The 18222-nt window shown below is 42.3% G+C and overlaps 2 protein-coding genes and 1 long non-coding RNA gene across 3 annotated transcripts in view; 2 read left to right on the top strand and 1 right to left on the bottom strand.

Moving 5' to 3' along the window:
• The window catches only part of gan (gigaxonin), a 20612-nt gene extending 15743 nt beyond the window's left edge, over positions 1 to 4869 (bottom strand). Inside the window, exons 1-4 of the mRNA XM_048257604.1 lie at positions 3907 to 4869; positions 3438 to 3552; positions 2771 to 3121; positions 47 to 267 (exon numbers count right to left, since the gene is read on the bottom strand). Of these exons, the coding sequence (XP_048113561.1) occupies positions 47 to 267; positions 2771 to 3121; positions 3438 to 3552; positions 3907 to 4094 (875 nt within the window). The 5' untranslated portion in view covers positions 4095 to 4869. The remainder of the gene's footprint in view (positions 1 to 46; positions 268 to 2770; positions 3122 to 3437; positions 3553 to 3906) is intronic.
• Positions 4660 to 18222, top strand: LOC125303721. Its single transcript, XR_007195087.1, has 4 exons — positions 4660 to 4737; positions 4958 to 5033; positions 5433 to 5528; positions 17143 to 18222. It is a non-coding gene; the product is annotated as an uncharacterized LOC125303721 (long non-coding RNA).
• Positions 9102 to 11655, top strand: foxl1 (forkhead box L1). The gene has a single exon (XM_048257605.1). It carries the CDS (start codon positions 9293 to 9295, stop codon positions 10487 to 10489), a length of 1197 nt encoding a protein of 398 aa, XP_048113562.1. The 5' UTR covers positions 9102 to 9292; the 3' UTR covers positions 10490 to 11655.

Here is an 18222-nt window from a genome sequence, read left to right as displayed (position 1 = left end):
ACAGATGTGTGTGTGTGTGTGTGTATGTGTGTTTCTGTGTACTCACCCCCTGTCCTCTCCTCCTACAGTAACTATGCACTCAGAGTAGCCCCGCGGTTTGAAAGCGGCGAGCATGGCTTCCCCCTGCTGGCTGTTCCCTGCCAGTGCGTCACTGCAGCACTCCCCGATCACCTCCCTCATTAGGGGGTCAGCCATCATCTGATCTCGTAGGTACCCTGCATCCAGCCCCTGCACCCACACCGACGACATCACTTCCTTCATGTGGACCTGCAAGAAAGAAGGGGGTGGGGGTGTGGGGGTGTGAAGGGGCAGAGAGGAACACTATCAGAACAAGAGCAATCAGGGGACTACAGACCGTTGTCACTATGTGAGAGAGACAGACAGACAGACAGACAGACAGACAGACGGCCGGCCGGGCAGACTATCGGGGACAGGAGTAAAGAATGCTTGACTGGCAGTTGTCTTTAGATTAAGATCTTTAAACTCCCTTGGGTTCAGTTCTGATTCACATGTGTAGTGTTCTCGTGTTTTACTGACATCCTTGAAGACCTGTCCTGCTTGTCTTCTGACTTGTGCACAACTGAGGGTAGGCAAGAAAAGTTTCAAATGTGAACATCTTTGTAAAGTTTCCACAACTTTCAATGAGCCTTACAGAAAAATCCACATTAACATTAACTTTTAGACATACTTCAAACATAAAACCCCCACAAAACCAGCTTTACATACTATCAGTTTAGCCCATTAGTTTAGCTTCTAATTCATGCTATAACTCAGCCAATCAGGAAGATGTTTACAGGTGTATCTTTATGTTCTGTTATGTGTATGTTTTTCTTTGAACTGGCTGCCCAGGGATGCAGTTTGAGGTGTAAGTGTCCATCATAAAGCCACCTGTCTGACTGGGAAGGCTGGCCTTAATTGAAGTCAGGCTAAATTAACTTCAGATGAAAGAAAAGGGTGGGAGCGTGTGTGCGTGGTCACAGGTGTGCAGCTTATGCAGTGAAATACCTGAGGGCTGAGTGCTTGCCATCTCAGGTGTCGTGTGTGTGTGTGTGTGTGTGTGTGTGTGTGTGTGTGTGTGAAGAACAGCTTTACTGTGTGTGAGCCTGACTCTCTGTATGTGAATGTCAGCCTTTGCCCTAGGCAGGGATCAAGCCCACTGTCTTGGCATTTAAAGTACCGTCACACCATTTTTCACACAGGCTCAAAAGTCAGGTTTACTGTGCCGCCAACCCTGAAGTGTGCAGTTTATATACTGTAGGCAACATCTACACACAGAGTAACTAAACCACTGTCTTCACCTACAAAAGCGGAGAAACCACAGACACTGTATCCTTCAACACAATTATTGTGAAATTCAACCACAAGCAGAACATCCAGCTTTTTAATATGTTGTATTTTGGTGCACTCCAAAGATAAGCCACTGTGGTAACTTGGGCATACAGTATGCCACATCAAATGATTAAGACACGGTCTGAGGGCCTTCAGAGGGAATAGCATTTCCCTCCCTATAAAGCCCATTATTCTCTTGTGTGCTGTTCTCAACTTATCCAGATCCTGCTGTTCAGCTCCATAAGAGCATACAGTATGAGGGAAAATTGTTACAATGCATGTCTGATGACAAGTGTATAAACTACACACTGAGATGCAATAATAGGCCATAAATGACCACGTCTGAGTAAGACTGTGGTAACTACCAAAAGCTTAGTTTTCTTTTTATGGAAGATCACTGTCCCAGCATTGGGTCAATGGTACAGGTCCAAGTATAGTATAAGTATATATACTCAATTTTCCGTGAGGGAAATTTGGTCTCTGCTTTTATCCCAATCCGTGAATTAGTGAAACACACACAGCACACAGTGTACACACAGTGAGGTGAAGCACACACTAATCCCGGCGCAGTGAGCTGCCTGCATCAACAGCTGGCTTTCGGGGGAGCAGTGAGGGGTTAGGTGCCTTGCTCAAGGGCACTTCAGCCGTGCCTACTGATCGGAGTTCGAACCGGCAACCCTCCGGTTACAGGTCCGAAGTGCTAACCAGTGGGCCACGGCTACCCTCCGGTTACAGGTCCAAAGCTCATTCATCAATCTTGTCACTTGGAGATATAATTATAAGGAATCCATGGCCATGTCTAAGTTAACCCTTTTAGCTTGGTATTTTGTCATTGAGGGTAACAACTTGGTAACTACAAGACCCTTCACTGAGGTATAATGTTATTAGGTATAATGTTATTACCCAAAGGCCTTTCACCGAGGCATTAAAGAAGACCGTTTTTAAGGAGCTATGTGTAATTCTGTAAGATCCCTGTTGTCTTGAACACAGTCACACAGCATTCTTCCACTGACCTGCATTGTATTTAATTCAGTGCTACAACAGGTCAAAAGTGGTATTACAAGAGAACAGGCCCGCCCAGCGCCATCAGGTTTGCATGTTAACTTTTAGTCAGTGGATATCTGGGCAACATAGAGCATAGGTGTTTTTGACTTTACATCAAAACGGTTGTTTCTTCGGGAGTGTGCCTATGTTCCCACAGCCTAACCCTAAGCCTAAGACTAAGACTAAGACTAATTTTCAGTGAAAAAAAAAAAATCTTAGAAATGTGCAAACACAGGGCTGTGGGAACATAGGGCTGACCCCATTTCTTCACATTTTATTGCCATTTCTATTTTTGAATGTTTCAAACTTTAAAAACTACACATAGCACTTTTGAGGGTAGCGTGACTTTAATAGCACGGTTAGAGCATCGGCGGCCTCCAAGCACTGGTGGTCTTACCCGCCTGGCCTCCAGGTCGTGCTTCAGCCAGCGCACCACAGCCTCCAGCACATGCTTCTCGTTGCCCACGTTGAGCTTCTCCATGGCCAGTAGCTCGCACAGGCGCTCGGGGGGCAGCTCACGGAATTCCTCGCTGGCGGCTACGTCGCGGAAGTGCGTCTGCAGGTACTCGGTGGCGACGTGGTGAACGTGATGCAGGCAATAGTGCAGCGCGAACAGCCGGATGCCCACGCAGTTCTCCGCCGCGATGCAGCTCTCCAGGAACTGGCAGCACAGCCCCTTTAGGTCGGTCAGCAGCAGCAGGTCGGCCGCCTGCACCATGTCCTGGATGGTCTCCTCGCTCAGAGACACCTGTGGTGGAGGTGGTGGAGACAGAGGACCATTGGGACAAAGACTTTTAACACCATGTGAACTGAGAGGTAAGTGTGGACAAAATCACAAATGTAAGTGTTTAGAGTAAAGATCACTCTGTAAGTGTAATGTAAGTTTGTGGAATTTCATTTCTGTGATACAGCAAAAACAACCCAGAACAACGATGCAAATCTACAAGTGTATACATAAGAGTAGACGCCTACTCTTACTAGTTGTAAAACACTGCAAGTGACTAGAACAAGGAGTAACACGTCTCGACAAGCCCTGACACACATGGACACACACACACACACACCTCGCCAGTGAAAATGTAATCCAGAATCTGCTTCATGATGGGGCTAGACACACCCTGAAGCTCAATCCGGTACACCGAACCATCTTCTTTAGGTGGATTGTAGTTCAGCTTGGTCCTACACACAGAAAGAACCAGTCAGCATTCCAGTGAATTTCCAGTCACCATTTCAATCCAGTCACGATGGACTTGAACAAGTTTCTTACATTTCAACTGGTAGTGCCATACTGATATATTATACATTGTATTTAAACAGCAGTAAAGTGTACATTACACTCAAATATGTATGGTCCCATCGGAATGGTGAGAATTTGCATTCACAGATTAGAATTTGCATACAGATGCAACAGCCTGCAGCCAGTGGAGAACCTGGTCACATTCTTTGAATCACGTCTGAATTGGACAAAATGCAATCTCTGCGCCATCTCTCAACACTCACTCACATTAAACATACGCCCTTTCTAGGACATACCTTATGTATGGACTGGCGGCTGCAAGTATGTTTTTCTGGACAGGAATTTCTTCGTCGTCGATTACCAAAACTGCATCTTGAAAACACTGCTCTAACTGGAAGGATCGAAGGGCCGTCAGAATCTTCCGGGAATGCTGTGGGTCTGATACCACCGAGCCGACACGCCTTGATTCGGGAGTACTTGACATTGTGCAATTCAACTTGTCACTGACACTGTCAAGTTAGCTGTCATACAAGTGTCCTGTTTAACTTTACAGTGAATACACAACTCTATAGACGTGGTCCCCTCGCGTGCAAACTAAATGTTAATATTACCATAGCCTTAAACTACTGAAATGCCACCTTTGTGTGTCACTGTGGGAAGCTGGATAGCGAGCTAGAACGATGAGCTAGCGACAGCTAATTGCCAAAAGCTAGAAAGTAAACATTAACTATTGTCTTGTCACATACCACATTGAGTGTTGAAATACAGGCTAACGCATCGCGCACTGCTACCTGATCGCTACAAGTTCGATTAAGCTATTTGATTGGTCCAGAATATATACTGCAAATGGCTTTCATGGTCCCAGACAAGAATCGACAGAGACATCCCGTGTTCCAGTTTGGCTAAAAAGCATGTTGGCTGGTGAGGATTGCTTACGTCACTGAATTTTAATAAAGCTCTGGCTCTGCCTTTACTGTCTATGGGCTCTGCCCACCTAGAGCTCCAGATGTTGTCATTCGCACATTCGTCATTTTCACGAAGATTACCTACCTGTGTCATGCCATGGGCTGGCCATACATAACATGGTCGATTGATGGTCGATATTTTGGAGAACACCAGAATATTTGGTGAGAACTCAAAAAGCTGTCAAACAAGACAACATGGAGTGTAGCGATTTTGGGTCAACAACACACTACAAATAGAATATCAAGGAATATAAATCGCTTCTGAAGTAGCCTAAGCTGGTCGATGGCGCTTATTGCAAGTGTTTGTTACCAACAGTTGGAGTTAGAGTGGGTTGTTCGGAGAGCAGCAAGAGAGCATGACTTTTGTATGTTCTTGTTACAGATCAATATTGCGCAAGGCAACGCAGATTCTCCAAAGTAGGCTATGTGGTCTGTGTGAACCCCTGGTGTGAACCACTGTAAGTCAGATTTACTGTAGCATAACTAGTTATGACAACCAGTTCAATACTTTTACATATAATGACTCAAACGAGGAAATATGGCCTATTTGTTTTATGGGGTAGGACATATTCAGCATGGGACCAGAGCATTTCGACCAACATAGTAATTGAAAATGTTAAAATCATAGCAGACAAGTAGCCTAGCCTACACAATCGGCTGCATGGATGTAGCAAAGCATTTTCTGTTTGTTCAAAATAGGTGGAAATTGCTTTTTATGATCCTCAAGATTGAGAGCTCCGCCCTATAATTACAGGTCATTGCATGAAAATAATTGCGTCTTGCCTTAGCAAAAAGTTAGCCTTCCAGACCAATTACTCCAGAAGTTACTAGGTCTACTTTATGTTTGTCCATACTAGATACCAACACGGCCACTTCACCTCTATCCTGCCTGCCACCAAGAAAGAGAATGTGACGGACGTCGGACGTCGACCACCCACCCAGAGCATAGACAGGTAGCAAAGTAATTGCAACAATGTTTTAAAATGTAAACTTCTCAACAGTCAACTGATGTGAGCAGCAAGCTCACCTTGACCTCTGTAGGGTAGCCTAGCAGTCTGGTATGAAAAAGTAGAACATGGGTGGATAGGCTACATCAAATTATGAGTTGAATTTCTGTTTAAAAATCCAATGAAAATGGAATTAGCCTAAGTGTTTTGATACTGGAAACACAGTAACATGCTAGAGGCTGATGAGGAAAGGTGTCTGCCAAGTCCTGATAATGAAGAAAATTAGATGGCCTATTAGTAAAGTAAAATAATAGCCTATATACTTGGAAATATAGGAAAAGTCAACATATGTGGAAAACAAATTTTACATCAGAGATCAAGATTAATTTTAATCTTTTTTTATTAAGATTAGGCAAAATAATATTGTGTCAATAGACCTACAGTGCCAGGACAATAGACCTACTTTTGATAGTAAATCTGACAAAAATATTTTTCAAACAACACACATTGACATTCTGAAATGAAAGACAGATGTGCCTAATACATCTCAATTTCCCACTTAGATATTTTTTTTACAACCATGGCCTTAAAAAAATGACCAGTGCTTGAGAAAAAGTGGTTATTATAGGGAGGCATGGATGGTGTCAGAGGGTTGATGATTTTATGATTAAAAGGGAACCAATTCAACTGTTTCATGTTTTGTTGACAAAACATTTTTATTGAGTTGTCAGCAAGCTGCATAGTTGTTCAATATAACAAACTGCAGCATTGCAAGGAGCCCGGCCTGAGCTTACCAGGAGGACCTAACAAGAGACAGCTTTTATTTGTTTATTTATGTGATCAATGACAAATAGGCTAATTGACAGTTCCACAAACACATGCCCAGTAATGTTGGCCCTTTTTGTAACAATAGTGATTTTCCCATACATTTTTAAATAACTCTAGAAATTGGTCACACAAATGTATTTTACCTAAAATGGACCATAATGGATGTTGCTGTTGCTGTATCTGATCAGGGCTGCAGGGAAACGGCCAAGTGGCCTAACTTACATACATGAGTGCACACAGCCATGCATGCACGTGCACAGACACACACACACACACATACACACACTCACACATACATCAACACACACACACACACACTCACACATACACACACACATAGAGAGAGAGAGAGAGAGAGAGAGAGAGAGATGCCCACAAGTCTGTTGGCTAAAGTCATCATCAGTGCTCTCTTTCAGTGCTACCATTTAATTCTGCAAAGTGCTAATAAGTTCCTGCACAGACATTGACACAACCTGTTCTTACAGTTTTTCTCAGTCGTTTTGGTGCTTTTCTCACATCACTATTAACATTTGCACAGCAGTTAGTGCATTTCTCAAAACAATTAGTGCAACCTGCAAAAGCATGTCACTTGCTCAAAATGGATAGTCCATTCCTCAAAAACAAGTATTCATGTCAATGAAACTGCCACTGTCATCAAAATGAGAAGTCTTGACCCAATCGTTTATGAACAAGATATAGTCAAATGGCTTTGTCATGTTTTCATTATGGCAGTTTATTCTCTCAGTGTTTTCCAATGCAAAAAAAGGTCAGAACTCTGTGACACTACCTGAACATGCTCAAGACAGCACTATACACAACTTACAGCCATTTGAAAACTACAGTAAAGTTACACATTGCTTAGGGGAGTAAGTGAGTACAAGACACTGAATACGTACGTTTAACATTTTTACTGTATATGCTCTTTGCAATTCTACAGCATTGTCACAGAATTTGATAACTAGTTCAACAATTTTGTATGTAATGACTTAAGCAATGAAATGAAGACCATTTGTTTAATTGGGAACAACTATTCAGCATCCATAATTATATAGTTCATTTTGACTGACATGACATAAGCAAATGATAATGTTTATAAAACAGCAGAGAATTGTATGAAAGCAACTGATACATGTCCGAAAGCATTTGCAATTTGTTCAGAGGAAGGAGAAATTGCTGTGTACAAATGACTAAATGTTGTGGAGGTTGAACTAATAGCTATGAGAATTTTCATTCTGATCTGAGAAACGCACCAAAGCGACTGAGAAAAACTGTAATGTGTAGTGCCACCTGTTTTTGTCTTACTATTTGCTTGTCTGTTGCAAGCCATGCAAGCCACATATAATCCATTTGAAAGTTCTCTTCTATTTAATTTAATCAACTTTCTCAAAAAAAGACTTTCTAAAATTAAAAGATATTTTTCTTGAATCTTGATTGAATCTTGAGTTAACTTTCTAAAATTCTATACTAATGAGGCTGAGTAGATAGATAGATAGATAGATAGAGAGAGAGAGAGAGAGAGAGAGAGAGAGAGAAATCCACATTATTTAAGGCAATTAGACTGTAAGGGTAATTTAAGGTGCATTATAAATGCACTATCATGGAGAAACTGCATAAATTCACATATAGTTCCGTATTTAATTAGAACAGCAAACATAAAAAGAAAGCAAAAAATAAACATCAACTTCAAAATCATAGTTTGTCTGATTCGTTTTCTTTGGTGACATTTGAAAGCTTGTAAAGACCTGTGTGAGTAGGCCTATACTACTTTACACAGAAAGGTTTTAGTCTGAAGTAAGGCTAAAATGAATTCTTTTGCACATATGGCCCAGCATAGTCAATTTGGGGCTTTGTTCTTTATAAATAATCGCCCATGACCTGTTAAAAAAAAAAACACTCAAACCCCGGGAAAGATGCAGAGTTTATTCACTGAAACCGCCTAACTGGTAATGTAAGCACAGACCAGCTGTGTGCACTTGTAAAGTTGTTATAATCCTTCGTTTTCTTCTAAACAGGAAAATACATAATATAAAGCATCATGCACGTATCTACAAATAATATAGTTTACCCTAACATCCCACCAAATCCCCCTTTTATGGAAATAGCTGCTCTTGGACGGCATTGTTGATAAAACTCTTAAAACTGTTGAATTTTTACTGCACGCGTTTGTGGAGGCGGTAGACAATATGGGGCGATTGAACACACATCTGCATGGGTTGGTCTCTTCCCAAATGACTGCGGAAAGACAAAATATAACAGAGATAAAGTCAGTAATGCAAAAATCCGATAAAATGCCCAAAGCTTAATTATAGCCTAAATTCAATATATAGAAATAAAAAACAAGTATAGGCTCTGTGACGGTTGGGACACTAACATCTTGAATAGAGTGAAATTATTTAAGTTATTTTCCATTCACATACTTTGTTTTCTTTTTAAGTAACCCACAGCATCTCCTAGTGAGAGCTCTGTCGTGTTTGCTTGTTCTCTCTGTGCGAGCAACTTTCAGCGTCAAGGGTGGACGTGATATTTCAAACATCAGATCAGTACGTTTATGTATTGGGTGCCCGGAAATTTTTCCAAATAAACACAGCTTGATTCAACTTGGGTGGGCAGACTTATCAACAGACTAATTCTATAAACAAATGAGGGAATAACCCGGCACACCATTGGCTGGTACGCTAGGGACACGCGGGGAGAGAGCCGGGGCTTTCGGCAATGAAATTTTAATTAATGTGGGTGGGCTGGGAACACGGCGAGTGTTTATCATAGACAATTTATTTTCCAGAGCTAAGTCAACATAAAACAGCAAACGTACAACAATTATTGAACATTTTAGACTCATGAGGACGGAACGCGGCAGGAGTCTCGCAGTCTTTGCAGGAGCAGCTCTTGATGCGGGCTCTACCCTCCGGACTCGCAGCTGGAAGAAGCGAGACTAAGTAGTAATGAGCTTGTACCACAGTCGAGTGCCCCAGCTCGGTGTGCCCTCCTCGGCTCTCTCTCTCTCCAATTCATCCTTGATTTATGTGTATGGAAGTGAGGGCGGGGGGCTGATTCCAACTTTGGGGTTTGCTTCTCCTCGACAGGAGCCTCCGCAGAAACCTCCGTACAGCTACATAGCTCTTATTGCGATGGCCATCAAAAACTCGCCAGAGAAGCGTGCCACTCTGAGTGGTATCTACCAGTTCATCATGGACCGCTTTCCTTTCTACCATGACAACAAGCAGGGCTGGCAAAACTCGATCCGACACAACCTGTCGTTGAACGACTGCTTCATCAAAGTTCCGAGGGAAAAAGGGCGACCAGGGAAAGGCAGTTATTGGACTCTTGATACGAAGTGTCTTGACATGTTCGAGAATGGGAACTACAGGCGGAGGAAAAGAAAGTCCAAAGGCCAAGACGTGGGGGACGCCAAATCGAGCCATAAGAGGAGTAAAGTCCTAGTCGCTCAGCAGCATTGCGTTCCTAAAACGGACTCTTGTACGCACGCGGCGCGCGAGGATTCACCTCAGGGAGAGAGGACATTCAGAGACTCAGGAAAGAAACACAAAGAACAGAAAAATGAAGAAATGAAGCCAGTCCTTGGTGAGTTGAATAGGGTTCAAATTCAACAGAACGCATCAGTTCATTACCCAGATTTGAGCGCACACAGCAAATATCATCCGACAGGCTCGTCTCAGGACTGTCACCCCGCAGTCCCGAATCCTCATGTTACAGATGCAAGTACATCATGGCAGGAGGCAGCGAGGCTTGGCGCTCCAGCAGCCCACACGGGCGAGACGGAGAGCCGAAGCCCCGTTACTGCCGATAAGAAGGATTCAAGCGCCTTGTTAGGTTCAAGGAGAAGTGCACTTATCTCCGAAGCAGATTCCAACCTGTGCGTTCCTTCATTCAATCCCATTAAAACTACAGAGAAATCCAACGGTTTCAGCATAGAGAACATATTATCTAAAAGAGCCACGACAAGCCAGCGCAGGTGCAGTTTCGGGAGCTCCGTTGCGCCTTGCTTGGAGACGCGCAGTCACGCGCTTACCTCTTCTGTGCTACTTGGCGCGCGCAACCCGCGGTTGTATTCGATGGGATTTCCACTCTGCTCCTATTTGTCTCTCACTTGTCCCGAAAACGTCCTTCACCTCAGTTGAGTCTCACCTGGGAAAATAATTCCTGATCAAACCTATTGAGCAGCTTAATCCACAGAAACATTTTGGAGAGCATTGTGGACTGTTCTCGTGTCAATGTGTCTTTCCATTTATCCACTATGCTTTTCACTGTTTATAGATTAAGTATATGCCTACCATTTTAGCCACTTCTAAATTCTGAATGTGTTTTGAAAGCTAAGTGTGTGGTGTAATTCCTATGACTATAAACTGTGATTTTGTTTGCCATAACAGTTTTAAATGAAGACATATGGGTTCCCAACCCCATATACTGAAGGTACTGCATTGGGAAAATGCGGAATTAAAAATATTATAGCTCATAATATTAAACCGCACTGCCTTTTTCTGATCTTTGCCATTTCTATTAATGGAATAGCAACTCCAGACAGAGTCATTCCAAGGTTCTGCACTTGGTTTGTACTTTGGTGCCCTAGTTATCTTAGTTGGTGACACATACTAGGGCACCAAAAATAATAATAAATGTGCTAGGTTCTTTTGAGGGCCATTTTTGGACAGATGTGTCACAGTGGAAGATTCACCCCTTTTTAAGTGTTTGAATAAGCCACTGGACATTACATAAAGGATGCGGAGCCATGTTATACAATTAGATTCTAAAATTATCTGTCAGTTCCCATCTGTCAGGTTTTTATTTTTGGGTGGAGTCACACCAGGGGTATTTCTGTAAAAAATGTTGTCTTAAAATGTAGGTATCCCTGGAAAAGGCCTCACTCAAACCTCTGTTGAAACATACGAGTGGTTCCTTGCATTGCAAATATAGATGATTTCTTTTAAAAATCCTATGTTCACATCTGAACCAAATGCTCATCCGACAGAGTGTTTTGACCATGGAGTTACTGCTTTTCAGATACCAATAAAAATGTTGAAAAGGTTGAGAATAGTGGCTCTTTGTCACTGGTAAGGACTGCTTATACATCTATGGTGTGTCAGATATCAACACAGAGTGATAAGAATCTCAAAGTAAAGCAAAAATAAAACACAGTTAACAAATAATTACTGAAGATTCCAGAATCAAAAATGTACCGAAATGTGTATTATGAAAAGATGAGTATTTTAGGAGGACTTTTCAAGGACTACAGTAGAGGGATATTTCAAAGGACGTTTTCAAAGGTAGTGCCCGTGGGGTTTTTAGACTAAGGCCTTCACCCTCCCCATGCTCTCACCGTAATTAGTGCTGACATTTGTTTGAAAGAGGAATTTTTTCCATTTGAGAGAGTTGATGGCTATATTTTGTTCCATGATTAATGAAAACAAATTCTCTTCCTGTTAAAAACCACAATATGAAACCCGACTCTTTTATGATACCAGTGGAGAGATCAACCCCATTTTACAGTACATCTCTTTTATTGTTGGTTCACCATAACTCGCAAGTTTGTCTATTATAAGTTAGACAGTGCATCACATCCATGTTAGAGGGTTTGCAGTGTTGTGGCCTGCTAGCCTCACTGTAAAGCCTTCAGTTCATGTAAACCCTCCACTGCTATATATAGCGGGGGGCTGTAGTCAGGCTGAGAGACCTCACACTGCCGATGAGGAGAGCACGAACCAGGAATGCTGCTGGAAATAAATAAACTTGCCCACATTTGAGGGAGAGGAACTTACAAGTCACAAGCATTTCCTGTGTATAGGATTCTTCTGTTGAAAGTGTAAATAAAACGTCATCCTGCAAACTCTTTTTTTTGTTTCTCAAAGAGGCAGAGATTGCATCCTTCAGCCCGCCTCTATCATTAGTGAACATCTGTCCGAGCCTTGATAATTTTTAGTGCTCAGGACTAAGCTTTGAATGCACATGGAATTCAATACAGTATGAGATCAGTTTCAGTGAGCATATAGGTCTCAGTACATTTTTACATTGACGATTCATTGCATTCAAATTGCCACTATATAACAGTAGCATTGCATAACAAACTTACTTGTGAATATATAGTTTAAATTCATTTAAATGGAACAAATTATACTCTTTAGAAGTATGGGCACATTTCTCAGGTAGAAACAAAATCAAGGTGTCATGGTATTTATTTGTGATCAAATGTAATTATTCTGCTGCAAAAGTCACCGGGGCTATGTGAATCTATTCTAAGCAACAGTTCACAGAAATCATTGAGCAGCACGTTAGAAATCACAATCAACAGATAAATAATTAGAAAAAAAATACATAGAAAATACATGTATACTGTTTGTAATCAATGCAAGTAATCCTCTCTGTACATTATAATATTTGGAATTATAGTAAAAGGTACCCACTGACAAAATACAATGCACTTCAATAAACCAAAAAATATTGTACACGCTATATGTCTCTAAAAAAAAGATAACTTATTATCAGACTGAATCTAATCCAAATCCAAAGTCTCATCTTTATATACTTCTGGCAGTGCGACAGATATCCATTAGAATTCATGTTATATACACTGTCCACGCTTCATGTTACTCTGCTGTGTATACATCTATCCATGTCCTGTTATGCTATTCTTTAATAAGCTCAGGGAAAAGATGAGGCAAAATGGCTACCAGATCATAAATATTGTTACAGCAGTTGTCAGCCCCAAGATGATAGTGTTGATTATGTTAGTAGATAGTCAAAACATATCTACAGTTATTGTTCTCTTCTCTCCTCTTGTTATTTCACAGAAGAAATAAATACTTTAGAGTGTGTGTGTGTGTGAGAGAGAGAGATGGAAAGAGAGAGAGGCAGAGACGGATAAAGAGAGAGACAGGGAGAGACGTGCTTATGAGAGTGCCCGTGGCAGTGATGAGGTCATCACTCATTTCCATTTATTTAGTGAGGAAGCTGAGCTGCACATAAGAGTCCAGTCCCAGTCCCATGCAGTGCCTCTCCAACACATAAATGGACCCAAAGGGTCACACGCAGGGTGGCTGTGGGGACACATTCCGTTTCTATTTTAGACAAGCAACGAATATCTTATGGTGAGAGATATATTGCTCTCTTTAAAAACGTTTCTTCATAAGTTCTTTATCAAGCCAAGAGTGAAATTTAAATAAATAAGATTTTGTAGCCCAAAGGATTTACTTTTTCACAACTAGAAATGCCTTTAATGATGAAATGTCAAGAAGTGGCATAAGACAGTAAATTAATGGTTCTAATAGTTCTAACTAAACCTTTGATGAGGTATTTTTTTTGGTAGCAAATCAGCTTTTAAAAAAAAAAAAAAACTGCAGTGTAGTGGTGGAATCTATCTGTAACTTTTCAGCGCAAAGACAGCTTCAGCTGTTGAAATCTCTTCTGAAAGTGATCAAAAAGGTCACACAGACAACCAGTGAGAGAAAGAGAGAGACAAAGAGAATAGACAGATAAAGAGAGAGAGATAAAGAGAGAGAGACAGACAGAAAGAGACAAAGAAATAGACAGAGAGTGAAAGAGAGAAGAGAAAGAAGAAGAGTGAGAGATGCTGCCATGCTTAGAGAAGTGTCATCGGTCTCGTTTCATGTGCAATCAGTTCACCACCCGCTTCCTCGACTGTGCCATTTTTCCGACCACCCCGCTCCAAAGGGGGTTTTAATCTTTGAGTTTATTATGTATTTTCACTCTCTACATAAACCAACCTCAGTTGTGCAAATACACACTCAGTGGTGCGGGAGGGCGGGGTCAGTGGTGAAGATTGATGGCGATGCTGAGAGGAACATTAGCCACTAATCAACTTGTGTGTCCCGCTGGCTCACAGTTTTATACATCATTACCCACTGAAGGAATGCTGCCAGTCCGACGCACAGTGCATGGGGGCGGGCGAGGGCCTGTTTACTCCGCGCATAACACAAACACACACACACACACACACACACACACACACACACACACACACACACCCCATGTGTAGAGCATGTGGGTCATAGCATGGATGTACCAGTCTGCACAGAAGCATATACGTGCATGGGCGCTTGGCAGGTTACATGCTACCTTATGAGCCAAGTGTGGCCATGGTCATTCTCTGGTGCACAGATGCTGCAGAGACTGGTTTAGTGTGGTGCAAGTCATCTGTGCCCTCTGTTTAATTTTTCTTGAAAGATGTTGCTTTTATAAGAAAACATGTGTTTGTGTGTGTGTGTGTGTGTGTGTGTGTGTGTGTTTTGTTTGTGTGTATGTGTTTGTTTGTGCAGAGATGGTATTGTTGAGGTGTGAGTATATTAAATAAATGTGTTATATGCATGTACTACACACCACACACATATGCACACACACAAACAAACATATGGTTGTAAAAACAAAAGAAGAGGCATGTTCATGCCAGTCTGCAGTAGCCTGACGAGCCAGACCCACATTAAAATGTAGGGTCTGGGCACTCACCGTTCGCAGTGCTCAGTCCGAGGGGTGGGATAATAGGTTGTCTTTCAAATTCCCTCTGCACGCAATAGGACAGCGCTATGAGTCCCATGCGTTTCCCACCAGCGGAGCTAGTTGGCTAGTTCAAACTTTTGCCAACTTAATAAAAGCTTAACTCATGTCACACTGTTCGCCAACAGCAACATCCATCTTTGTTTTCAAGTAGCAGGGAATTCAAGCCAAACAGTTGCAACTCTGCCATCAATCATTATGTTAAGCCCGCCTAACGACTCTATACACGATTTGATTGGCCTGATAGAAGTTCAATTTTTTGAGCTCACAAGCCAACGGAGAGTTGCTAGACTAGCCCTGGCAGCAAATGTAATTTGTAGATTTGTAGATTTCTAGGCTAAGTCTGCAGTGCAAATGTGGAAGAAGTGAAGGGAATACCTGGAAGTGCCCTCGCGCCACAAAGCCCCACATCTCACATTAGCTACTGGAACAAATTACTCCAGGGCTACTTCTGGTTGTTCAATTTTACAATGTGTACAAAAGGGGGCTAAGGAGTACAAACATGTACCCTGCAGGCCTGCAATCACAATTCCCCTATTGTCACACACATGTTTAATTATCTTTTCCCGTCCCCTCTGTGAAAACTGTGACAGGAGGTTAGCAAAATAAATCCAAGTCAAACCCACACACATGAGCACACACAGTAAAGGACATGATTACATGTGTAGATCGTACCATGAAAATATCATTTTCAAGTGGAATAACCGCTAGCGAGAAATAAACCCAGGGATATTGTTCCATTGACCTTAAAAAATTCCTACACAAATAATTACCATGCTGGTCGACTGAGCACCAGTTGGCTTCGATCGCTGCGGGTCCACTGCCAGATTTCACACTCGCCCAAAAAAATGATGCTGCAATGCTGGGGCTCCCAGCTGCTGAGTGCATGGTTTCATACAGATGCACACACACACCAACACACACACCAAACCTTGGTTCCGCCCGACCCGGAGTTCAAACTCACTCAGGGACCACACCAAAACATTCACAATCACCGCCTCACTTAACACACGTCACATTCCTAATCTCTCATGTTTTGAAAAGTCTCATTTTCTAATAGCTCTGTCTGAACTAACTTGACCAGGGATACATTTATCATTAAGCTATTAGACTTCTCATGGATGGCAAGACAGCATATGATAATAATAATCACCATTCAGGCCACTTCTGAGATTATTTAAGACGGTGAAAGTTTATTTATAATATTGGCCCTCACCTCACACACACTCCGACAGGTCTCCACTGCTTTATTTGTACTATTTAAGGTGCTCCCTTCAGCTTCTTGGCACCTGACTGGACCACCTTAAAGTTTACTCTGTCATTACGGCAAAGGTCAAGGGGTGAACATCTGCCTCAGCTTCTGTGTAAGCGTGCCTTTGTTTGTGTGAGGGAAAAGATGAGAAAGAGACTCTCGTTTCCTGAGAAGACACACCAATGTGTTACAGACGCTGAAGTGTGTGTGCGTGTGTAAAGACTCTTTAACAGTGTAGTTTATTACTGTAACAGCTGAGACAATAGGAGATCCCTATGCCAAGCAGAACCCGATGTGATTCAGCTCTGTTGATGAAAAAAACTCCCATCACTGAAACAGACGGGTTGAGAGCATGAATGGAAAAATCAGCACTGTTGCTCCACACAAAGAGGAGAGAAGAAGAGAGGAGAGGAGAGGAGAGAAGAGAAAATGAGAGGAGAAGAGAGAAGAGATGAGAAGAGAGAAGAGGAGAGGAGAGAAGAAGAGAGAAGAGGAGAAGAGAGGAGAAGAGAGAAGAGGAGAGGAGAGGAGAGAAGAAGAGAGAAGAAGAAGGAGAAGAGAGGAGAGAAGAAGAGATGAGAAGAGAGAAGAAGAGAGGAGAGGAGAGGAGAGAAGAGAAAAGGAGAGGAGAAGAGAGAAGAGAGGAGAAGAGATGAGAAGAGAGAAGAAGAGAGGAGAAGAGAGAAGAGAGGAGAGGAGAAGAGAGGAGAGAAGAGAAAAGGAGAGGAGAGGACATCAGACCTCAAGAACAACAAATCTCAGGCTGGAGGCCAATGCGTGTGCTCCAGATGTGCCTGAAAACACCTCTGCAGTGTGTGTGTGTGTGTGTGTGTGAGGATGTTAATCTGTGCAGTTTCCTCGGTGTGAGAATATGTAGTTTGTGTGTGTTTTTATAAGCATGTATGTTCATGTGTGTTTGACGTGATATATACTGTTGTGTTTCTGCACGTGCTTGTGTGTGTGGATTTCTGTGTGTCCATATGCATAAGTTGCTGTGTGTGTGTGTGTCCCATCCAGGCCCATCACTCTGGGTGAGTAGTGCGTAGTCCTGTGCAGACCACCATGTTGACATGAGTCTCACACTTAATCCAGCTGAGGAAACTCAACTCTAGCCGCCTCTCCCTGTGAGCCTTCCAAAAGGGCAGCCGCCTGTGCAGTCTCCCCAGGCACCTACTCCAGTCGGTCACAGGGCTGACCAGAAGGCCAGCATATGCACACACACACACACACACACACACACACACACACACAGTGATACAGTAATGGAGACACACACACGCACACACACACTAAGACACACACACACAAACAGTCATAATACAGACTCACACACGCACACACTCAAAGCTGAATGCACAGACCTTTCATACAGAGAAACACAGAGACAGACACTCACACAGTCACACAAACACATGGACACACATGCTTACCCAGAAATGTACTGAAACAGCTGTCTCTGGTGAAACAGAACAGTTTTAAAAATAAATACATTTGCTGTTGTAACCCTCTTGAAATCAAAATATACATTACAAATGAAAATCAATCAAAATATCAGTTAATATCGACAAACAAAGAGACCCACGGCAGAGGAGAGTACAAGGTGTGTGTGTGTGTGTGTGTATGTGAGAGAAAGAGAGAGAGAGAGAGAAAGACAGAGAGAGAGAGGGAAGAAGAGGACAGAAGTGCACAGGAGCATGAGATGAGAGTTGTGTGTATTTGTTATAGATGAAATGACTGTGTGTGTGTATATACTTTACATGTGTGTGAGTGTATGCTTGAAAACTAAGAGGTAGTGTATGTGTGTGTGTATGTGCCTATTTGTAAGTAAGAACGAAAGAGGCAATGACAGAAAAACTTCAATGATGGAAGACTATCTTAGAAGGAGACCTCGTAATAAATGTAACATTAAAATGTGTGCATTAGGAAAAGAGAGAGAGATGTGTGCGCCTATACTTTGCCAAAGAGGGAGTGTGTGTGAGGACAGCAGAACTTGTCTACAAGTAATCCTAACGACGCTGTTTGGGATCAATGGTGTTTGGAAAAATGGGAAAGAAAAATAAACGTGCATTCGTATAGCTTACACTCTGAGTGGACAGA

Source organism: Alosa alosa, chromosome 11, assembly GCF_017589495.1.
Source record: "Alosa alosa isolate M-15738 ecotype Scorff River chromosome 11, AALO_Geno_1.1, whole genome shotgun sequence".
NCBI classification, from domain to species: domain Eukaryota; kingdom Metazoa; phylum Chordata; class Actinopteri; order Clupeiformes; family Clupeidae; genus Alosa; species Alosa alosa.
The sequence above is the reverse complement of the archived record's forward strand: the minus strand, read 5'-3'. Positions and strand labels throughout refer to the sequence as shown.